Genomic DNA, 24,976 nt, shown 5'->3' on the forward strand with positions numbered 1-24,976 from the left:
GTAATCGCTGTGAGAGGAGGTTGTGCTGCAAGATCACAACTTTTGGCAGAAAACTACAGCAATTCCTTGTCAGTGAACCTCTTACTTATTTGTTCACTATTGACATGGTACACTGATTAACATTTCCTCATAATGTTAGAAAATACTTGTGGTGCAGGGAGGACAATAAAACCACATTTAATATTGCTTGGACACTGACGTATGTTTGGCATGAGTTGAAACCCCATCACCGGCCAATCAGAACTGAGTATTCAACAAAGTCATAGACAAAAACTCCACATCAGGAGCAGGTCTAAACGGTGTACAGCAAGCAGCTTGATAGAAGATAATAAGTTAGTGATGCATTTTTAATGTTGGTCTGCATCACAGCACTTTGCACATTGTTTGATTTAGTGTTTTAGATTAAAAGCAAATTAAAAGATTGCCCAGATTAAGAAAAGGAGATAAGAAAATACAGAGATTTGTAGATTAAAAGGAACTTCTCTATTATTCCCTCAAATCGTGTGGTATAGATTTTCTTGAGTCAAGGACAACTTTAGTAAAAAGGATGAGAGCTTGTTAATGAAAAAAAAGAGCCTTGAGGGATGAAACAAGGACGACAGGAGGAGCGGTGTGATTTACAAAGTGTGAGCTCTCTCTTTCAGAATGGCTTCTTCACAACAAATCATCAAGGAAAGTTGCACGGTTATAGGTAGTTAAAGGAAAATACTGTACAAGCTGGTTGTCATCTGTAAAAATTAGTGTTTACAGGTTAAAGGGTTTAAACCTGAAACCGAAAATAGAAAGTAAGATTACATGTGTAGTCACTGAATTTAGGTTAAGGTTGATTTACGCATGTTTAAACCTGAATGAAAATAGGCCTGTGAAATGTCCTCTCCGACATTTTCTTTGTGTAAAGATTTGGCTGCTGTTTGCCTGTGATAAACCTTTGAATGACACCAGTCTCCAATGGCTTCTTTCACGGGGCGTTCAACCAGAAAGCTTCGGCTGAGTGAAGCAACCGGGGGCATTTAGCCAGAATTACTGTAGCACTTCTCTGTACTGTATCTCAACACCACATTTTAACCCCAAATCATGTACACTGCTGACCACTTTCATGCTTTTATTCTCTGCGCATTTTCACACTTCCCAGGAAGCCACCGGTTTCCATTCACCCCATATGGTTTGTAATTTTACCTGCAGAGACTTGAAATTGGTAATCCATCACAGTGAACATCATGTTTGCGTTTCCTTTCCAGTTTGTATCACTGTTGTGTAGCAATCCAGCGGAGGCTTGTCAAATTAATCAGCCTGCATCGTAATGCCATGATAACATGAGCACATTTCAAATCCGTGCAAGTTGATTTTCACACCAAACAATGTCTTGCTGCCTAGGGAAAAAAAAAGAAAGAAAAGGAAACACATTCACAAAATGAAATGTACACCCTGGAAAATCATCCACAGCAGTGTGATATATATCTGACATAACGCTTAAAAAGAGGTGGATGAGGGTCAGTGTGTTTTACTCTGAGGTGCACAGGTGTTGATTGACATGTAATCTATGGGTGAAATCAGTTATGAGACAGTCTCTCGAACCAACAGGTCACCCTGCCACTCAGCTGACCCACTCAGTATAGTCATTTCTTCAGCTCATTGTTCATTCAATCCTTTTTTAATACTGCGTGCCTTAATCACAGGATTTAAAGAGGGAAATCCTCTACACTTAATAGTTTCCATTAAGTTTGATCAGGCTTATAGCAAAGGACAGAAATGATTTATGACTTTGTGACTTTAAGCTGCTCACAACAGTGAATTCATAATTACTTTTAAGGTGGCCTGAAAGGTCGTCATTGACAGTGTGGCCACTTCTGGAGAAAATGGCAGAGACTGATGGGGAGTTAAGTGGACATAAGGTGGTGCTTATGCCAAGCACAGCCGACATTAATAGTGGTCTATTAAACATGTGATAAGAGAAAATTGATAGCTGCTAATAGAGCCTGTGTGTTTCAAATTGGCCGAACAATACACCGCATGTGTAGCCTTTTTAGAGAAGAACGAAAGACAAACAGGACGTCTGACAGCAGTGGATGTTCAAGTCCCCGGGGCGTCTTAATCTGTTGTTGTTGAAATGTTGCTGAAAAAAAACTTTGAGTCTTAAGAATCTAAGTCTCCACATTCACCAGCGCATCGTTTCAGTGTTGACAGCAACAAACAAACCCAAGGTCATTCAATCACAGCAACATACAAGAGGCGTTTTTCTCAGTTTTTTGTCACCAGGAGAGTCGACTACAGAGAATAGAAACGTCAGAGCGCATAGATGTCCTTGGCTAAACTCTGTTTGAACTGTTTTATTTCAGGCAGGATGACCAGCTGGCATGAAAAAAAATCAAATAAACAAGCTTTGAAATTCCAGCTGGACTTTAAAGTCCCCAGACAGTCACTTTGCCTTTCCTTTTCATTCTGTGTTACTATAACTCTGGATAACAAGAATTAAATCCTAACGGGAAGACTGCTTTAATCAATATTTGTTCACTTTTAAGATGAAGTCCCATGGTAATGATCTGGCTCCAACTACTGTAAAAAAAAAACAAAAAAACCTCACCTCTCCACTATATGTGTAAATGTTTGTTGCTACAAGTACTGCTCTTGTCTTTATCTAAAATTAAATCTTTTAATTACACTGGTTTGAGCATGTCAGAACCAATCTGCTTAACAGCCAGACTGTCTGGCCAACTCTGCTGCTGGAGAGAGAAATGAGGAAATTAACATTCTGCTCCCACATGATCCTTAATCATCTTCCAATTATCAAAGTCACCACAGTCATCACATGTCCATGTATGTCAAGTATACCTAGTTTCACTACATGGCTAAAGGTATGTGGACACATGAACAAAGTATTAGGACACCTGAGTATTTTGTCCAATACGTGATTGCAACACTGTCCCATAAAAATAATGATTACACTACTAATTTGAACCAGAAAATAGACTCTGAACGAAACCTTACACTTACACTTTTGAGTTGCATTATTATTAACAGAAGAAGGAAATGTTTTTAAAGGGGCTATTTGTAAGTCTCTACCACCACATGTTGTTTCTTGCTGGGAGCGGGCAGTGGTGATTGTCGCTTGTTGATTGTGCTTATAATACAATAGATTATCATATCTGAGCAGCACTGAGTCTTCAGGGCAGATTGGAGGCTACAGTGAGTTTCTACTGGAAAGAGGCAAGATGGGCTGGGGCTAGCTGGTTAGTGTGCTGATTTCAGTAGAAGAAAAGACGTGATAGATAAGAGAGTTAACACTGTCATGGCTTTCCACCGCTGGAGCCAGCTGTTGGTGAGTAAAGGAATTAAATTTGATGCTGAACTTGCAGTGTTTCTTCCAGACTGGTAAGTAAACAGCAGTTAATGCTAGCACTGGCTATGTAGCAATAGCAAAACTTACAAATAGCTCCTATAATTAACGTATCTGCACAGTCGTAAAATGTCTATTCAGACTGTATCTGCACAGTGCTTACTTTCAAAGTACTTCATTTGTTTCCCTGCATTTGAACTGAACAACTGAACTGTGAATAATGTTTTTGTGGGTATGTTTAAACAACTCAAGGTTGGTTAAGGTTAGCTAAAGATTTTAGTCAAGGATAAATATTAAAAAGTCAAGACTGACTTGAAGCATGAGAAATGATTTGTTTTCTTTTTCAATATTTAACCAAAATCACTGTCAAATAAACTGTAACGTTAAACAAAAGCATTATAATGCAGAACAGTAACCATAGTCTCAGGTTTACTGTCATTTTCAAGTACCAAAGACTTAGATGTGATCAAGTTCTGTCATTATTGTGATGGTATTTTGTCACTGATATTTTTCTGTTTTTGTCTTTGTTTTTGTTTTTTCGCTGTTTATAGTTCATTTTACTTCATCCATCTATATGTCTGGTAAAGGCCAAGGCTTCTTGTAGAGTATAAATAGGCTGCAGTGCAACTGAAACACTTTAGTGAATTAAAGGTTCTTTTGGGGATCAGCTAGTTTTGCAGAGTTGTTTCTCCACAGCAGATTAAGGTAGTCCAAACATTCTTCTCTCTAGCTACATCCTCCAGCTTTTCCAGAGGGAACCCAAACCCAGGCCAGATGAGAGGTGTAATTCCTTTAACATGCTCTGGGTCAGCCCCGTGGGTCTCTGTAAGTTGGATGTACCCATAAAACCTCTAAAAGAGGTTACCTTGGCTGACTTCTCTTGAACCAAGCTTCCTTCAGATATCTGAGCTCCTCGGGTGAACCCAGCTGCCCTGCTAAGCATACTCATTTCAACCCTTTTTATCCACAATATCAATCTGTCAGTCAGTACCAAATGCTCATGACCATAGGTGAGGGCTGGAACATAAATCGGGAGCTGAGCCTTCAGGCTCAGCTCCCTCTACACCATCAAAGTCCAGTACAAGCCTGCATTAATGCTGATGCCACACCAATCTGTACTTCAGTCTCCCACAATATCTTATCATCAGCTGCAAACAAGACTGCAAGATGTCTGAAATTCTTCACTTGAGGCCACAACTCACCCATTTTTCAGCAGAGTACCATGGCCTCAGACTTTGAGGCTCTTAATCCCAGTTGCTTCACACTTGGCTGCAAATTGTCCCAGTGCACACCAGAGGTCACAGAAAAAGTATGTAGATGAGAAAAAGTACATACAGTGGTAGACAAAGTACTCAAATCCTCTACTTAAGGAAAAGTAAAAATACAATAATGTAAAAATACTATGTTACAAGTTAAAGACCCACTTTTGAAATTCTTATTATTAGCAAAATATACTTAAAGGGGCTATTTGTTGTTTCCTCTGCTGCCAAATGTGGATTCTTGTCATGAGCGGGTGGTGGTGATTGTAGCTTGACAAGAGCATTGACCATCATTGCGTTTACAAGACAAGAAGTTATAATACGCTTTCTGAGCAACACAAGGTCTTCAGGGCAGATTGGACGCTACAATGAGTCGCTATCAGAAAGTGACAAGATGAGCCAGGGCTAGCTAGTTAGCATGCTAATCAGTAGAAGAAAAGACGTGATAGAGAAAAGAGTTAATATTGTCTTTACTTTCCACCGCTGGAGACAGCTCATGGTGAATAAAGGAATGAAGGAAGGAATGTTGCTGAAGTCGCAAAGTTTCTTCTAGACTGGTAAATAACATTTGTTACTGCTAACGTTGGCTATGTAGCAATAGCAAAACTTACAAATAGCTCCTTAAAAGTATCAAAAGACACATTGTGCAGTAATTTGTAAATCCTGGTGACATATTGAATTTTTCGAAATTTCAATACTGTTGCATTAATGCGTCATTTTACTGTTTTTGATGTTTCAGGTGGAGCTAGTTAATCTACTTTGGATATAGTTAGGTAGTTTTTGTCCAGTAGTTTTGTAGTTTTATCAGGTATACTGTTTCAAGAGGAAAGAAGAAATAACAAAGGTCTTTCTTTCGCAATATGTTCTCTGATCTTTTTGTCAAATAATTAATCATTTTAACTTAATCATTTAAGGCCTCAAACTGTTACTTAAGTAAACCCTTAAAGAGGACATACCTCTTTGGTGGAGCTGCTAACAACTCAGAGACTTTTGAAACATGGAAAAGTGTCTAAATAACAAGCCAAATAATTTTGAACCCATGCTTTAATTTTTTAACAATTTTCAGTTTTATATAATTATATTGTGTTTCTTATGTAAAATCTTAATCACAAAAAAGTTGAATATTTCCCTCTGAAATGTAGGAGTAGAAGTATGAAGTGATATGAGATGGATATACTCAAGTTGAGCACAGGTACCTGCAAAGTTTACTTAAGATTAGGTCTTGAGTAAATATACTTTTAAAAGTATGCGAGGCAAACAGCTGGTGTATATTTATATATATATGTATATATATACACCATATATATAGTCTATATACTTGTTTTCATACTTCTTTTAATGCCAAACCCTCTGCCAAAGGAAGAGGAGTATTTGATGTGTTTGAGACGAGCTTTAAACTGAGGAGAAGATGGTATTTTATGCCCGACAACAGATGGCTCTCACACAAACTGCCAGCCAGAGAAGCACAGAGCTAGAGGAACGGTTAAGTGGAAGGACAGATTCAGGCCAAAGTCTCAAACCTCCAGACAGATACTCGTGGGATTAGGGTGATTATGCTTTTGAATGATGGAGGGATTTTATTGCTGCCTGTTGGCGTGTGGTTTTACTCGTGCACTACTCAGATTCATACCTGGCCTGGGGGGATTTTCTTTTTCTGACAGGTGGCTGTTTGGTGTTTTTCTTCTCATGGGAGAGCAAGAAATTAATGTGGTGTGGTTCAGAGGGGTTTATATATTCAGTGAGAGAGCCACAGAGATCACACATGCTGTCCCCTGACACCGGACCTGCTCTGTTTCCATAGAAACGATGCAAGTGTGTTTTCTTCCAGCCTAGCCAGAGGAAACAGGACCTTTTCTTCTTCTGTGGTGCAAAAAAAGTAAGAAGGTTTGTTTTTTTTGTAGAAGGAAGAAAATTATAATTATCATCATCATTATGGTCGTCTCTGAAACTTCAAACTTTTATTCTGCACTGTATTGTTGTAGTACTGCACCAATAAAATGTTGGTGGATAGTAAATCTTTAATCTTGTTGATGATGTATTTTAACTTTAAAGCCACTTAAAATGTAAGGGATTTAAAATCTTTAGAATAACATCAAATAACTGAGCAAATGGGCAAAAGCAAAACTAAAGTTTGTGGACAAAAAAAAAACAGACATTCTTAGTTATTATTTTAATGCTCAAAAACTCTGTTAATCTGCTTCATCTGCGTGGGTAAGGAGTGATTAGCAGTGCTGTCAGTCAACATAAGCAAACCACCTGAGAGCTGAGCTGCACTCCGATTGGTGCACAGAAACTTATGACATCATCATCTCCAGACACATTAGTGAGAGGAGCAAAGACAACACCACAAATAATAAAATCTCTAGTGAAATAACGAAAACTGTTCAAACAACAACAAAAAGTATCCTGTTATTCATAGAAGCTGATTGAGAAAATGGATTTTCAGGACTTAATATGAAAGATTACATTGTTCTTATTGCTCTTAATAAACTCCAAAAAGTTTGGTGGTATATAGATAAAAGGAGCCAACAGTGATGATGCAGACATACTGTTAAATGCTGGGTTAATGAACTGCCTATCCACTTACAATCAACTATCTGACACTTTGTATAAGCAGCGTACTGAGTGATGCAGTGAGGATTCTGACTTCACCCACAGGTGATGGTCAGCAGGCGTCACAATCCTGTCGCCAGACAAGAACGTCAGTATCAGACGATTCTGATCTCGGATTACGTTCAGTGACCACATGACAACAGCATTTTGTGTCTATAGCCAAAGTTTTTCAAATTGACTGTCAGCAGCAGCTCCAGTGCTGTGTGTGGTCACCCGTGTTTTGGAAGCAGTCATGTCCCAAAACATGATCACTGTAGTTCTGTGCAAAAAAAAAAAAACAAATAAAAAAAAAAAAACATGCAGACTTGGAGCATTTGGAGAATTTTAGCTTTGGGTCACATTTACAGGTGTATAGAGCGAGTAAAACACGAGCCATTACACAGCATGTTTGGACAGCTGGATTGATCCAAATTGGAGAGTATTTGTTGCATCAGACATGCATTAAACATTTTCTGTGTTGACATGCCATTAGGGTTAAGCAACCAAAACTCTTGGTTATAAGGTCGGGGAAAGATCATGGTTAGACCTACAGTTGATAAAAACAAACATCTCGCTTGTTCTTTTGCATCTCTGTGGTCGTTTTGTGCCTCTTTGTGACCATTTTTCATCTTTTTTGTGGTCTTTTATCTGTCTCCTTCAGCGCCATCTTGAAGGTTTAACCCGGGGTACCCCCTAGCACTTGTGTGTACACGGTAGGCTGGTTTGATTAATCGATCCATGGTGTTTGGAACTAACAAACACTGCTGAGAACTATCAGCCTAACTTTATTCATCCAAAATGACTGGCAAATCTTACAGATGGTTGACTCCATCTAGATATAAGAAGAACCAGCAACTCCCTGTAGTGTGAAGGTTCACAGGCAGCGCAGCCTTCAATAAACATCTGCTTTGTTTCGCTCTTAAATCGGCAACTTATTTCTTACCGCAGCATGTGGTGGAGGTCACACCGGGCAGATCTAAGAAAGTGCGAGAGACACGGAGAGAAAGGAGGAACATGTGGGAAAGCGTGTGGTGGGAAATCCCTTCACATCATATTACTAGCCAATTTAGCTCTTACATTTGGAATTCACGCCCGTCTCCATGCTCCTTTTAACGCCTCTGCAGTTATCAAATCATTAATTAAGCTTATGTCGAATCTACCCGGTGAGCCTGGCGTGGAGGAGAGATACGACTGCAAGCACCACCAGCCATCTGCTTCCAGCATGCTGATGTCGCAGCCGATCAGTCCTAATAGGCCGTCTGTCCAGGCAGAGCCAGAACAAGCATTTGTTTCACCAGCACACTGACACGGCTGTTTCCAGGCTTGGATACCGGGCAGCCCGCGTTGGAAAGCATCCTGATAGAAAAGACCACAGAGACACCTCCATGAAATGCAATTAGGCACACAAAAGCAGACGCACAGACGACATGCGCTTGTACAGATTTTACCACAGCGTGCACAAAATGAGATCTCATGAGAGCACTCTGTATGCTCTCACCATAATCCACCATAATGGTACAAATGATTTTCTGATTTGTTAGGGTGCTATTTGTACCAGTCCAGTCTGAACTACTACAGCTAAAGTCACTGAGGTTGAATTGGTGCAGGCTGCTCTTCTATTGACCAAAGCTACAGAGCAATGCAAGAGCAGGAGCCGGGCACTCTAAAGGTACACACGGTCACAACAGTGCTCGATTCAACAAAAGTGCCCGGCACTTACTCATAAGGCATGATGGCCCAATGCTGATGTAGGTGATGAATAAATATTGAGCAGAACGATTAGAAACTGTAAAGAGATGTTTTTATGACGTCATCATATCTAAACATATTGCATCCATGTTTCTGTTGGCCGACCATGCACATCTGCTCAGTGCTGAACCAAGGTGAACTCATTTCCATAAATCAGGAAACACGTGCGAGCTTCAAATCAGGCGAACAGGAATTGAAGTGAATATTGACAGGACGAAGCTGTAATGAGACCAACAAACTCAAAAGGCCCATTTAGGAGGACTGAAGCACATACAGTTGTATTTAATCCAGTCAGAAAGATCACTAATGAATTGATCAAATTCACATGTTTTAAGGGTATATAAATATGTTTGGGTGATAAGTATGTGGAGCATGCTGAGTGTATCATCCTGAGAAGATTTCACTTTAAATGGTCAGAAAGTTTGTGTATTATTGTTGAAATATCCTTTTAGGACATTGGAATGTAGTTGTGTCAAAACATCAGTGTGAACACAGCTGATTTCTTGTTAGTAGAAAATATTGATTCACATGTATTGAATAAGTACACAGAAGAAGAGAGAAATTTGCTCTTTTTCAACTGTCCCCATACTGAATTGTATTGATTACAAACATGTAGAGAAGCTTCTTACAAAACTTAGATGAATATTTTTTTTTTTTTTTTTACATTTTATGACACTAACACAATATTGCAGACATAACAGCCTGCAGCTACTTTGTTTGTGCTGACCAGAGACTGAGATTTTGTTATTTTAGCTTTCAACAACCATCAGTTAACGGTATCATTAACAGCTGATCCTCAGTACACCTGAGTGTGAAGGAGCTGCACTCCTTCACCAATCACGTGACAGACTCTGTGAATCAAAAATTGACTTTGACGTCTGTCTTTTACCTACTAAAGTTTGATTAATAGAGTTGATAAATACATTTAGGATCATTTCATAATGGTGTTGGTGTCTGTGTAATCTTGTTTGCTTTGCTGTCTAAATATTTTTTTTTTTCAAAGTCCACTTCCTCTCATGAATGCAGGCACATGAATTCCCATTGCTCTACCAGGTGCTGCCAATCTGGACCCTACCAAGTGTGATTAGAGGGGGGGGGGGGCAACCCTTGTGTTCTTTTTCTTTGTGTTTGTACTGTCAGCCCTAACAAGAATATGTGTAACTTTGATATGTTGTTCTTGAGTTCAATGAACAGTTAAATGAAGAACTGTATAGTTAAATGACTTGACTGCTTTAATTGTTAGTCTTTTCACGCCTCTCTAATGTGTAGGTGGTTTTGACCACGGGGTATTTAAAGCTTTTGTCTGGTGAGAAGTCCTGTTTTGTCTGTGGGGCTGGGAAGACTCATTTCTTTAATTTTAGGTTTTGCACAGGCAGTGATGGTTCTGCATTGTGTGTGTCTGTGAGTAGTCAGTCTGGAAAACAATTTTAAAAGGCAGTTAACAACCTTTCTTTTTTTTGGGGGGGGGGGAGTTTTCTCTTGAGGCTCAATTTATGGTGCTCCAAGCCTCCCAGAGCTGCTGGTTACCAACCTGACTGAGTTTTCAGATCCATGCCCAACACCGAGGTGGAGAAAAATAAACTTTAAATGCTCTAAAAATGTTGAACTAAGCCTGACCAGCTGAGTCATGCCCAAAACCAGTAGTATTGCAACAGTGTTTTCCAAGATGTTAGGGAAATGCAGAGTGACATCATGACAGCTCCTGCTACTCCAAACCCTGTTTACAGCGGCAGTGAAACATATTACGCTGAATTGGTCAGAGTCCAACCATCCCCACCTACAGTTTATGGATACAGAAATTATGGGGCATTTATAAAATGGAACAAATAACCCACTCAGTGAGGCTTCAAAAACCCAAATTTATTAAGAGATGAAGCTCAGCCAGGGCATTACTAATGTAATAAAATAAGCTTTCACCTACTGTCGGGTTTGAATTTACTGTTGCTCATCTGTCATGTTATCTAATGTGATGAGTCCTTTGATAACATGGTCTGTAATGAGTACTGTGATAATATGTATTGTAATGAACACCATGATAATGGGACAAGATGGACAGATTGTACATAAGATCATAATGTCACACAGTCCTAAACATGGAGGTTTCTATTATTTGTATTCTATTTCTGTGGTCTGCACTGTGCCACAAAGTTGAAATGAAAAATAAGTTCTGGAAGAAAAAAAAAAAAGAAAAAACTTTACAGTTGCCTTTTGATTTAGTTAACAACACAGTCTCTTGTCTGGTGACACCCCCCACCCCCCACCACCTCACCCCACCAAAACTTTTCAGTTTTTACCCTGACAGTCATCTGAGAATAACAGTTACTTTTCATCTGTTTCCCCATTTTGTTTTCTAGTGTGTCATGAGTGTCACAGCCTCACTTCTTGCTGCTAACCAGGCCTTTTTTTTTTTTTTTTTTTTTTTTTTTTTTTACACTTTTCATTTTGCTGCAGCTTTGAATTAGCTGCATCAATCAAACAGTTGTGTCTTGTTCAGCTGGATTCAGCAGCAACTGAGAACTGAGATAACAGAGTTTTTTTTTCTTTTTGGTGCAGGGTAAGGCCACCATAGTTTTGGAGTGAGAGTGGGTGTCGGGTTAAGTTTCACTAGTTGAATGTGACAGAGCTGTTAGCACATCATTGAGATTCAGTACAGGTTTAGATCAGAGCTGGCATTATTGGCCACATTTCATGGTCTGAATCTTTTAAATTCCTTTTCCTTGCCAGCTAATGGAGGACTGCAGGTGGCTGCCCAGACACTGATCTGCACTCAGTACAGTGTGTGTGTGTGTGTGGGAGAGAGAGTTCGCGTGTGTGTGTGTGTGCTTGAAAGTTTTGGGTGTGTGTGTGTGTTCGGTGGTGATAGGTAATCTTCCCGATCTCAGATCCCTTTGAACACTCAAAAAAGGGCAAAACCAGACTAAAGCGGCTCCTCACAGGCCTGTCAAAATGTTATTTTTAACATATTTTGAGGCTTTTATCTAAGTGCGAGAAACCTAAAGTGACTCATTGCATCTTCTATTTATGGAATAATTTACACAAAACTGAACTGCATTGTCGACCACTTTCTTTGTGGCATTAGACTCCAGGAATCGCAGACGGAGCTCGCAGGAGTTGTGGCATGTGTGGCAACCTTCAGATGAATGGGACAAGTGATTGAAGTCAATTTCTCATCAGTACTTGTGGACATAGTGCTCCCAGTGGAACCAACTACTCTAAAGGTCCCTCTGTGGGACGCTGACAGGCTCAAAGGCTGCTGGTTGCATCACTCTGAAACCCTATAAGTCAGTGTATTGAGGTGAAGGTAGTTCCAAACCGCCTTGTTCGCAGTGACATCAGCTGGAAAATGGAGGAACTGTAAGCTCTGTGACAGCGTGACAGTTTTTCAAACTTTCCTGCTGCATCACACAGGGGTGAGCTCTGCAGTCAAACCAAAGTATTTCACAAGTAAAACAAGTAAAACATGTTACTCCTGAATGATGAACATGTCCTGAAAGTGGTCTGTTACTGTGTCCATGTTTCGTAGCAGCTACAGAGACATCTGAGCTGCTTCACACGGATCTGAGACTGTGGTGATCAAGCCTTTCAGGTCGCACATTGTCCTAGCACTGCCCTAACTCCTGTGTCTGTTACAGTGGCAGTACTGCCCTCTATTGCTCTTCAGGTCTGAACCTCTGCTTGTGTCAGAATATGGATGCAGCTTTTCTCTTGTGTATACCTGTGGACTAAAAAAGTTTCAAGCCCTTCAGAAAGAACAATTGCAGGAGACTCATTAGGTCATGTCCTGTTTAACCCCTCAGCAGCCGGTTCCCTTTAAATTTCCAGAGTTGGAAAGTCATCTTATTCTACACTGTCTGACAACATCACATATTTGGTTTCAGCTTGTTCTCTTTGCTGAATCATCCTTAAAATATGATGTTTCCACAGAGAAAAACACCTCAACCCAAGACTGTTTTTTTTTTTCCATGGCTGTGTCATTTGGATCTTTGGAAACTTTGGGACCTCCACTTTGATGCAAATAAAGTTCTGTGAGCTTGAACAAAGTTTTGCTGCACAGCACAACTTTGTACTGACTGACTGATTGATGGGAGAGTGGGATTTTAACCTGTTTGGGTTAAGATGAGCTGCTGGGCCTCTACTAACCTCCAGTTCCTCCCTCTCTCTGGGTTTGTTCTCAGTATCCGTATGATGGGTAATTATATAGTCCAATTTTTGTTGTGTGATCAACTGATTAAATACAAAATCATTCAGTAATGAGTATGATCTATGTTTCTAAAGAACTGCCTTTTAATCCAGATTTTGACAGTGGGAAAGCCTCGGGGACGTGAGTGTGAGAACATATGTGTCTCTTCAGTCTTCAAAGGTTCATTTTTATGTTTCCAGCAAAATACAATGTTCACAGCTGCAACAAAGGTTTTTTGATTCTTGAAAATCCATCCAGCAGATTTGAACATAGTGCCCCCTGCTGCCTGATTACTGTCATTATGCTCCACAATAAAAAAAAAAAGGCTTCAACTTCCAGGTGTTATCTTTTCTTTAATTTTTCAGATAATTATTATAAAAATGCTCATTTTAATATAAAATGACTCTTGGATGGTGATCATATATATGCACATGTTCATAATAAGCTGATTTTACAAGGATAAGTTTTATTGAATTAGCCACTGCAATGTACTTTGAACTGGTCTGTTTGCTGTTTTCTTCATTTTGGATTTGTTTTCTTCAACCGTTCAGCCAAAGATACCACTCTTCTTTGCTGTTGAAGAGAAACAAACATGTTATCTTCTACACAGCATCTTCATCATCACAGTTATCACTTGGCTGCTAGTCAGAGTTTGTCTCTCTCACGTTTCTCAGTGACGGTATACATCGCCTCCATGCCAGCTTTAATGTGATCAGTGACGTGACAGTGGAGCAGCCAGGTGCCGGGATACACAGGACGCATCTTTACTGTCTGAGAGGGAGAGAAGACGAGAGCACAGCATCATTCACGGGTCCAGAATTTCACTTTGAGTGTAGTCCAGTAGCAGTGTCAAGCCAGAGGAGAGAGACTTGCAGGAAAGTTTGCAGGAAAATCAAAGCCTTTTTCTCTAGATATTTAGCATTTGTCTGGTCTTAAAGATGGTGGGCTTAGCAAAGAAGGACTACACTGATATAAAGCTTGATATAATGTATTGTATAGCCAAGGATCCACACACATGCATGCAGACTATTGGCAGACACTACAGTTTAGAACCTGAATGCCTGCCTCACATAAGGGCAACAGCGGTGCGTCTTTATGGGAGGTTTAATGGGGTTTATAGTTGTTACTCCATAATTCACCAATATCAGGGGCCTTGAGGGGCACCTTTTCTCCTTGGGGGGGGCCCCAGGTATTTACTTAGTTTGCCTTACCTGAAGGTGTGCCTCTGGGTGTCAACAATACTTGTCAGTTTTGTTTCAAAAGTAATGAAAATTAATTCAAAGTTTCTGTATTAGAGAAACACTATTTTTGTATTTCTTTATTTCTTGTCTCTTGCCTCATTCAAACCTTTTTTTCTGACCTGTTGTTAGAAAAGATGGAGACGTTATCATCCAATAGCTCTTTCTGTAATTACACAGATTCCTAAAACTTACACTAAAGTGGTTAATGTTTACTAATGTTAAAATGCAATATGTTGCACCTTTTTTATATGTAGCAACCAAGTTTTTGGAGAATGCAGAAGTTAAGTCAGGAGACTTTGAGGATTTACCTGGAAGGTGGCTGGAAACAGCTCGTACACATCGGTACGATGAGGACCTCCACTCAGCTGGAGAGAAAAAAGGATTATTCCGGGAGTTAACATTTTTGTGTACTGCAGTGTGTTTGTAATATTGTGATTGTGTTGGTGTGACTTGTGTGTTTTTAGCTACCTTATATTCCACACTGTGTCCATGCCAGTGTGCAGTGTGTATGTCCACTTCATTGCCCATTCCCATCAGGTACCAGTACACCTTATCACCCACCTCCATGGTCAGACCATTCAAGTTACCATACATATAACCGTTAATGGCTGCAATCAAACAAACAGAAAATGGAAATGAAATAAAAAATTTTCTTTTTGATTAGACAGAGTAAGAAAGTATCTCATCTGTGCAAAATACTGTTCATTTTGTGTGTGTGTGTGTGTGTGTGTGTGTGTGTGTGTTTATCTCACCGTGCATCTTGTTGCTCTCTATAAAGGTTTCGTCATCCTTCAAGTTTGCGCGAGGGTTCCTGATGTGGGTCCTGATGTTTTCATCCAGATACCTGTCATTAAAATAATGATGTCATGCCCAACAAAGCACAGTATAAGAACAGCAGTTATTCCTGGCAGAAAGATCAACACAAACATTACTGTTGTGTGTCCTGATGCCAATGAACATGTAGCCAAACCCCATAAAGGGGTCATAATGTCAAAAAGGATTAAGACATGAGGTGGGACCCTGTGACCTTTTGCACTTGGAACTACTTTCTACTGATGAAATAGCCCATATGAAAATTACACAGGTGACAGATCCTGACTGACATTGTTTCAGAAATTGTTACACAAACATTTACAGTGTTTTTGGTAACCCATTTAAAATCCAATTCAAGTGGTGCCATATGTTTCCAGGGCAAAACCTCAGAAAATGTTACACTGTATGTAACACTATGAAGCAATTGTAATTTAGGTGAACCTTAAAGGTCTAAACAATTAGTGGTTAGCTTGGTTAGCTCTCTTTACTTACCAGCTTTCATTCTCATCAAAAACCAGGAAGAGCAATGCAAACTCCTCTGTTTCTTTCTTTAGTCCCAAACTCCTGGAAGCAAAGTTTATAAAACTGCACATTAGCATTTTAGTCACCCAAATCGTCCACTGGCCTTCTAGGATCTCACACGAACACATTGTGTACTGCACAACAACAGTAAGTATGAAGTAAGATGGATCTCTATCAATGCTTCAGAGTAGAAACACTCACCTGGCCCAGCTACGGCGACAAATCACCAATGGACCAATCAGCCCGCTGTACAGGTCCTTGGAAACAGGAAGAAAACATGGCGGTGTGTTAATGTGTGTGTGTGTGTGTGTGTGTGTGTGTGTGCATGCGTGCGTGCATGCGTGTGTGTGTACCTTAACAACATCAACAGTGGAGTAGTACGCTGACACAGAGCACTCCTCCTGCTCTGTGGTCGGTCCTGTATTCTTTGTAACGTACCAATAGTAGGTGTGAGTCTCACCTGGGAATGACATCATCGTTAAGTTTTTTTTTTTTGTTTTTAATCCCACGCCATGTTAATAAAACAGAAGTTACACACAGTCCCGTGGAGCTGAGAGGAAGGACAGGTAGTACTGAGACAAGCAGGATTTCAGGATTAAGTCCCTTTCATGTGGTAAAAAACATGCTTAAATTTCATTCTACAATAATGATCAAATAAAGCCACGATTAAACAGAGCAGCAGAACCGTCTGTGGCACTGAAAACCCTCAGTCAGACTGGTTGTTCATACTACCTCCAAAAATAAAGGCAAATGCTGAATAATGTTGGGAAAACATTTGCAACCCAAACTGTTTATTGATAATGTCTCTTAAAAAAAAAAAAAAGAAGCACTTGGGAATTTTCTTTCCACTCCCAATATTTCTTGATCGTCCCGCCTCCCTGTCAGCTGACATCTCGCCCGTGTGTACCTGGTTTGGTGTGGTAGACGTCAGGGGTCTCTGTCTTGACTCCATGGGCGTGGATAGAATAAGGTCTGGTTGCCATGTTCTTAAAAACCACCTTCACTTTGTCCCCCACATCAGCATGAATCATTGGACCTGAGAGAGAGGAAGATTCTCTCGTTACAAGACCAGTCCAGCTGCATAATGTTTCTCATCGAGTTAGTTATATACGTTTTTACTTGCTTTTAGCTGCTTTGTTTATTAGATCAAGGCAGTTTATATGATTTTAAACTCAATTGTTTTCACAGCCCTGAAAGCCTACCCATAATGCCGAGGTGTTCCATATCAGCTGCTCTTTCCACCTGCTTGGTGAACTTGTCGTTGGTGAACTGGCGGTAGACCACCTTCTTGTAACGGGAACCTATGAATCCACCCTGCTGGTCCAAGAAGACAGTAGCAGGACTGCAAGGGGAGAGAATCACAAAGTGTCATTTTTGAATAAAACTCAGCAGTTGTTTGACCTGTTGCTTTTAGCAAATATTACTCAAAAAGGGGGAAGTAGTGGACTTGTTGGGGAATATTTTTAGCTGCGTATTAATAGAATTTTGTTGCTCTAGTGAGTGTTTACAGCTGCTGGATGGTGGATGTGGGACTGACCCAAAATAAACTACAGTGTGCATGTGTTCATGGTAATACAGGAACATATCATCCAGTGTAACAGTGTGGCTAAGACATATCACTCACAGATGATACTTGTTTGGATCGACTAATTGTAGCTTTTGATAAACCAAAATTCAAGCAAATCCTAAATCAACTAAGTCTAATCTCTACCTTTCCTGACCACGGAACATCTCGGCCTCCCAGGTGCGGTTCGGAGAATAGTCCCAGTCTGTTTCCATGGCAGCGATGTAGTATGTTTTTGAATGGAGCATCGTCTCACCCTGACGCTGGAAGATGCTGCACTTCTGTACCGTGTAGTTGGCTCTCATTCCACCACGATAATGGTTCACTGTAGGAGACACCACCTCAAACTGACCTGAAACACACAAATGTAATTATGTGCAGTCACGCCCTGCACTTGTCAGGCATCATATTAACCCCAGAAATGTAAGTCTGCAAGATGGCATCTGTCTTCTTCCTGATGACAAATCCTGATGTGATTAGTTGCTTCTGCAGTTTGCAAGGTACTGTCACACCATGCACATAAAGATTTCATGTTACAAATAAAGTTAGTGTCTGCATTTCTTTGAATGAAGTAATATAAAAAGTACTTAACTTATTGTTACACATGTTTGGTCACTCATGGAAGCAGTGTTTTATAAAGGATGGAACATTCCTCATTCTTATTGGAGAAATTTAAAGGTTATTTCACTGTGTACATGTGTGAGCTCTTGTACTTGTTTGTGAGGATCAATTTGAGTGAGGATATTTTGTCTGGTTTTCACTTTTTCAAAGGGAACTTTGAAGACATGATTTCAGGGTTGAAGTCAGGTTGTGTTCAGGACACGAGGCTGGAGTATGGCAGCAGTTGTGATGGTCAAAGGTTACAGTTAGGAGAACAGACGACACATCATGCTACTTCCTCTTTACCACCTAATTTCTCCAGCTGCTATACACTAAAGAATTAAGTACAAATACACTGTTATTGGGCGTTAATTAAAACAATCAATGCTGACAATCTACACTGCAGACACTGACTTCAATTATTTTTTCAGATAGTAGAATTTTCTTTTGGTTCGCTTTCATTTGTCAATTAAAATATTTTTGTTGGTTCTGGTGTCAAATATACATAACAATATTATTATATAATGTTAATGCATATATGAACCTACAGCATATATGGTGCTGTTTCTATGAGTTACGCCCAATTAAGGGCAGAGGACCGGGTTGTGTGGACAGTATTCATTTAAAATAAGTCAGGTGGTGATGACTTAGGTGATGTGAAAAAATTGAAATTAAAAAAAAAAAAGCTTTGTGCATGGGCCCCGTGGGGAAGTTGCTTAGTTTGTTTCTTGGTTGGTGAATGTATGTGTGTGTGACAGGAGAGAGAGAGAGAGACTGAATGAAAGATGTATACCCATGCTGTCTGGCTCCATAGTGACCGTGTGTGAGATGTGAGGGAAGACACTGATGGAGTCCCGTCTGTTCTGGCGATAGAGGAAGCGGTTTCCCTGGAAGTAAAGGCTGTTGATGTCCGTCTCTGACCCCAGTCCTGACAGGTGCCACGTTACTTTATCCGCCTTACACATGGTCAGGCCCGGGAGGTTCCTATACACAAACCCATTGATGGCTAGAGGATGGAGCAGAGAAATGAAACATACAGTGCGGTGATTATCTCAAAAATGATAAAAAAAAAAAATGGGTTAAAGGGTAATGGGGGAACACCCTTGTGTGTCTCAGTGTGTGTCTCCTACAAACCATGCATCTTGTTGCTCTCTATGAAGGCCTCGTCCTCCTTGTTAACAGTAGCGGGAGCAGTGGTGAAGGTCCTGATGTTGTCATCCAGATACCAGCTCAGGTTCTCGTCAAACACTGTCGCCATGAGGTGGAACTCTTTATCATAGTTTTTCTACATGAGGAGAAGAGAGACAGGACGAGAGGAAATGTGTCAAACTGTGGTTTCATCTGTGCATGTTGTCTTACAAATTGGTAACTGCTTGTACTTTTGGCTGGACCCTTTCCTAACCCTGATTTTCTCTGATCACGTCAACACTGCTCGTCTTAAACGTGCAATATCAGAACAGCAGAAACAAGTTGTAAACGGGCATGAGCATTGTCATATCATCACCTTGAAGTTGATATGGTGAACTTCTTTGTTTCTTTGCAACTCCTTGTGTAAATAAGTAAATGTTTGCAGACACACAGCTACATTATCATTTGGAGTTGTGTCTCTGTCGACCTTATGAACATGGGTCCAACATTCACTCTCCTTTTGAGCTCTGCTCTGTTTTTTGGTTTTTAAAAATATTTTTTATAGAAAACAGCTGCCTGAAGCAACTGAAAACGATAATTTCAGAGCAGTGAGTTTAAAAACCAAAACAGAGTCAGGTGATTGTTGGACTGATTGACTTTGACATTTTGTCCTTTTACCACTTCTTTTATTTGAGTCTTCAGCTTCAGCAATAAGGATTGTTTTCAAGGCTTCTACTACTGCGATGACATTCACCTGTGGCCTCATTAACTATCTCTTTTGACACAGATGGGCTTTCACACATTCATCTGTCACCTTTAGTTGTGCTTGCCTTAAAGCAAAATTTACAGTAATTATACGGTGCGACACGTCTCTGTCCCTACACTATAGCAGCTGCACATTTCTTTAACTGGCATATGATGATTGTTACACTGGACCGACAGAGAGTTGCATGAATTCTGATCTATGCTCAGCCTGAGGTTAGTTTGAAACAAACTGAGTGATTTAGGACCATATGAAATGCACATTCTGAATTGAAAATGTCATTGGCTTCAATCCGTTCACCCTGTCATTATAAAATCAAATCTGATTTACACACGACGTTGTAAAAAATCTGATGTGACGCACTTTTAGCCTTTACCCGGTTCCTGACCCTGTGCTCACCTGTACTCCTTTCTTCAGTGATCCCTGTCTACAGACGAGGAGGGGTCCGACCAGTCCGGAATTGGTGTCTTTGACGGGGTCCACTCCAGAGTAATAGAGATAAGTCAGACAGTCAGCCTCCCCCTCTACTGGACCAGCACCCACTGGCACCATCCACTCATAGGCGTACACTGTCCCAGGTCTGACCAGAGCAGCCGGAGGAGGAGTCACCACTCCTGAAACCCACACACAAGGAGAATGATCAGAATAATACGATTTTTGTTAATGCATGCTAACTGAGACTGGTACTGTGGTTCAGGTTTTTAACTCACTTGGTTCCCTCTTTAGCTCCCGCAGTTTCTTCGCTGTGTAAGACTCTGAAGAGAAGAAGATCAGGGAGGAAGTTATGGATGAGGGACACGTGAAAACAGATGAGGCTCTCTAGCTATATCATCTCCTACAATGTGTGTATATGCATGTATTAACCTTCCAATTCATTGTGATAGAGCGTCCCATCCTGCTCTACACTGTATTGAACACCATGTGGTTGTATAGTGTAAGGCCGGCTGGCCTTGTTCTTAAACACCACCTTGATAGTGTCCTTCTCTTCAGCTCGCAGCACAGGACCTGGAGACATAGATGGACACAGACAGACGCACTAAGTGCACAGATACTGAGTTGTTGGTTTGTTGGAGTGTCGTAACGTTGCACACACCCAAAGACCTTTCAAAGACATGGGGTTGCAAATGATAAGGCTGCCAATGAAAATATCAAACTGCTCTAAATGAGGCTAGAAAGTTTGGAATAGTTCACCCCCAAACACCTGTAGAATTTGGCAAATTGATTAGTCGATCGACAGAAAATCCGATTATTTATGTGCCACCAAAAATAATGGCCTAGTTTACCCAGAATTCCAAGGTGCTGCTCCTGTGGGCTGCGTAGCATCTTTGTTGTGAAGGTGTTGTCGGTGTACTCCACATAGCGAACCTTCTTATAGCGGCTTCCGATACGGTTTTGACCTCTGGTTACAAACATTTCTGCCTCACTGCACACACACACACACACACACACACACACACACACACACACACACACACACACACACACAAAAACACACAAGTGTCACCAAGACGAGCCAGGACCATTTCTGTCTGTGTGTATGTGTGTGTGTGTAAAGTAACCAACCCATCAGTAGGTGCTGAAGGAGCATAGTCCCAGACCTCTTCTTCAGCAGCAATGAAGAACTGTCTGAGTTCACCGTGCGGTCTGGGCTTATGGACGTTGGGGAAACACTTCTTGATCTCAAATATCGCCTGCATTCCAGCTTAATGAGAGCACAAATCCAAACCTGTTAGCCACCACACAGTGGGCTGATACATCTCGATGGAGTGATCGACCTCGTGACATCAGAGTGTGAGCTCACCCATCAGATGGTCGTTGACGGTGCACGTCAGCAGCCAGTGTCCGGGGTTATCGGCCACCATTTGAGCTGTGGTGCTGGAGGCCGGGAAAAGACTGACTGTGTCTGTATGGTGGTCCTGGATGGTCAGGATCTGGCCGTGGAAATGAACTGAATGCATGTCCACCTGTTGTAGCAGATAAATGACATTTGAACTGGGCTCCTAATGGGAGCTTTTGAATTATGTATACTCATGGAAATCCAGGTGGCAACTCACTGTCACTTAGCAGCCCTGCAACTGAAGTTAAAACCAGCTAAAACTAGCTACTAGCTATAAAAGCAATGTTTTTGGACTAAATAACACATTTTCACAAATTAGCTTTTTCAACAAGCTATCACTATAGGTAAGATGTGAACAAAACGCCTTCTTGAGTTTTCAAGTTCAAATTATCAATGAATATGAAGATTCTGATTGATAGTTATAAATATAATGTAATAGTTACCTCATTTCCTAATCCAATCATGTGCCAGTGGATCGTGTTACCTTGGCACATGCTCAGTCCAGGCAGGTTACCATACAGCAAACCATTTATACCTGCAACACACACTCAGGGTTAAAAAGGTGTATTTGTGCAAGTATATGTGGATGTGGATGTGATACCTCCCCCCCCTCTGACCGTGCATCTTGTTGCTCTCAATGAAATCCTCATCTTCTTTCAGGTCTCTGGCGGGATTCGTGATGTACGTCCTGATGTTGTCATCCAGGTACCAGCTGAAGTTCTCGTCCGACACCATGAACAGCAGAGCATACAGGTAGTCTCCCGACCTGTCGCCATGTAAGTCCAGAGTTCCTAGAAGAGAGAGGAGGAAGATGTTGTTTTGGGATTCCTGTTGATCGGCTAATTGATTAGCTGACAAATATTTTAAGCTCTAATTTTGGGCAGTTTAAGCTTTTCATGTTTTTGTGCATGAAATTCTAATTGATAAAGTCAGTAGCAATGAGAAACAGTTAAATAAATGTAGTGGAGTAAAAAGTACAATATTTCCCTTTGAATTATAATGGAGTAGAAGTATAAAGTAGGGAATGAAAATACCCAGATGAAGTACTAGTACCTGAAATCTGTATTTACTGCCTAAGTACAGTGTTTATGCGACCAGATACTCTAAGGTTAAAAAGGTTTCCAGTACCTCTCTTACAGACAATGAGGGGTCCTATCAGTCCTGTGTTGATGTCTTTTGGGGGGTTGACATGGGAGTGGTAGAATCTGGTCATGCAGTTTCTGTCCTTTGATGTTGGGCTGTGGGATTCAGGGAGGGTCCACTCATAGGTCACTGTTGCTCCAGGAGCCACTGAGTCATCGCGCTTCAGCTCTGGCCCAGTACCATCTGGGTACAGGGCTCCTGAAGAGGCAGACACACAAGCGCAAAAACACAAAGTCACACATGTCATCAGTCTGTCAAGCCCGCCTGTGCTCATCAATTCACGCATCGGTTCATTCGTTCGTTCATTCCCCACCTTCGTTGCCCTTGCTGTAGTTCATTCCATGTGGGTGGATGCTGTAGGGTCTGGATGCGGCGTTCTTCAGGTGGACGATCATCGTGTCCCCCTCCTCGGCCATCAGCAGAGGCCCCAGGTAGCCCAGCCAGTCCGACTTCGCCACCTCTGTCCTATAGGTGGCGTCAGAGTACTGCTTATAAACAGCCTTCTTGTAGATGGAACCGATCCGCTGGGGGCCTCGCTTTAAAAAGACTGAGGCTTCTCTACAGGGTGATACACAGGCAGAGAGAGAGAATGACGTGTCTGTTCTTACATGGATTATATGTAAAAATCCAGTTACTTGTTGATTAGGCCTTTTTCACCGCAGACATTATGACTAGTCATAGTTTGAAAAGCCACTTGGAAAGAGAACAGGTTTGAAAAGCACAGGCGTTACTAACAACGCAAACAGAGACATTGTTAAATGCAAATCAACCATCATTCATTTTAGTATTTACACCTGTGATTTTCCTATTGTGACATGTTAAAATGTCTGTGAAAAAGGCCCAATGTTCCAGAACATGTCAGAGGTGAAGATGCACAGCCTACATAATTACACTGTTGTTAATGACACATGCGTATATGTCAGCACTTGACACTTGTGTCATTGGCTGTAATATGTGATCAGTTCTTTATGCATGTTTGTTCTTTATGGATTCTGTGTTGTATAGCTGCTGCAGTGTTCTTTATTTTCATCTATATGCATGTTAGTCTTTGAAGGAATAATAAAAGGACCCTGATCACTTATTTTTATCACTAATCATGCCACAAACACCTCTTTTTTTCTAACCAATTTGTAGAGCAAGACATGGCAATAATACATGTTGGCTGAAGTTATTATAGATACAATTGAACAATTAGAATGAAAAATAAATTATAGTTCAAAGATGAATGTAAAATGCCTATTAGACAGGACAAATATCCAAAAGATCCTTTAATAATGTGGATTCAAAAAGCAATTGTGAACATATGGAAGTAAAAAATGCTCCAAAATCTGAAGGCAACAATTGAAAATGCTGGATTACCCTTGGGTTATAATTGGGAGCAGTGATTGGTCAGAAGATCTGAGATGGCAAACGTACAGTTCTTGACAAAAGGTGGAGGAGGGACTGAGACGAGTGGAGATATAGCTTTTAAGACGAGATGGACACAGTCTTTAAAGTGCTCAGAGAAATGGAAAGTTGAACATATACAATCCCATGAGAAATGGCCAAATATCATCTGCTGATGAAGATTGTGTGACATGATCAAAAGCTCCAGAACAGCTACTAATGAGGTTGTTTTGTAATTTTTTTTATTCTTAAACACATTGAAGATTGTTACTGTTGTATTTTGGACCTGCTCCAGGGGGGATGGGGATGACTGACTTACTTTACAATAAAAAGACAATATAACCAGGTTAATGTGAGATGTGTGCACTTACTCATCATCCTGCAGAGTGCGGTTTTGGATGATGTTCATCCCACTTGGGGCGTAGTTCCAAGACACCTCCTCTATCCTGAGGAAGTACTCTCTCCTCATCCCAGACACACACACTGCCGCACAACACAGCAGCAACACACTCCGTAACGCCAGCCGACGCATTTTGATGAGAAAGTGTTGGCACCTCACAAGCTACAAGGAAATCCAAAGAAAAACTGCCAGGGAGGCAAGATGAGTCTTTATTTCTGTCCAGTGATCCACTGAGTGATGATGATAATGAAGGAGACTGACTGGCAAACTCACTGCTGTCAGTCAACTGCACTATCTGTCTGTCTTAGAGACTTTAGACCCCGTGTGTGTCTTTATACTCCTTCAGCTGACTGATTGCTGGGAACCGCCAAGCAGGGGCAGAGGGGTCACTGAACATCAGACAGGGTTTGAGGCAGCCAATCAGAGGCCTGAGCACCTGTTTGATCAACAGCTTAGACTTGCATA

At 40.9% G+C, this 24,976-nt stretch overlaps 1 protein-coding gene across 1 annotated transcript; it reads right to left on the reverse strand.

Annotated features, from left to right (window-relative positions):
* Positions 1-13,447: 13,447 nt before the first annotated feature.
* On the reverse strand, positions 13,448-24,833 carry LOC111222305 (ceruloplasmin-like). The gene is made up of 24 exons (XM_022746384.1): positions 24,483-24,833; positions 23,039-23,283; positions 22,711-22,923; positions 22,200-22,373; positions 22,026-22,117; positions 21,547-21,709; positions 21,309-21,447; positions 21,029-21,168; positions 20,610-20,750; positions 20,456-20,500; positions 20,145-20,359; positions 18,989-19,139; positions 18,648-18,860; positions 17,402-17,606; positions 16,893-17,032; positions 16,598-16,726; positions 16,044-16,150; positions 15,892-15,947; positions 15,661-15,732; positions 15,108-15,199; positions 14,824-14,963; positions 14,664-14,720; positions 13,780-13,885; positions 13,448-13,687 (listed from the first exon to the last, which is right to left on the reverse strand). Exons 1-24 carry the CDS (start codon positions 24,641-24,643, stop codon positions 13,662-13,664), a joined length of 3,222 nt encoding a protein of 1,073 aa, XP_022602105.1. The 5' UTR covers positions 24,644-24,833; the 3' UTR covers positions 13,448-13,661.
* Positions 24,834-24,976: the final 143 nt, after the last annotated feature.

Source organism: Seriola dumerili, unplaced genomic scaffold, assembly GCF_002260705.1.
Source record: "Seriola dumerili isolate Sdu_G_001 unplaced genomic scaffold, Sdu_1.0 BDQW01000002.1, whole genome shotgun sequence".
NCBI classification, from domain to species: Eukaryota; Metazoa; Chordata; class Actinopteri; order Carangiformes; family Carangidae; genus Seriola; species Seriola dumerili.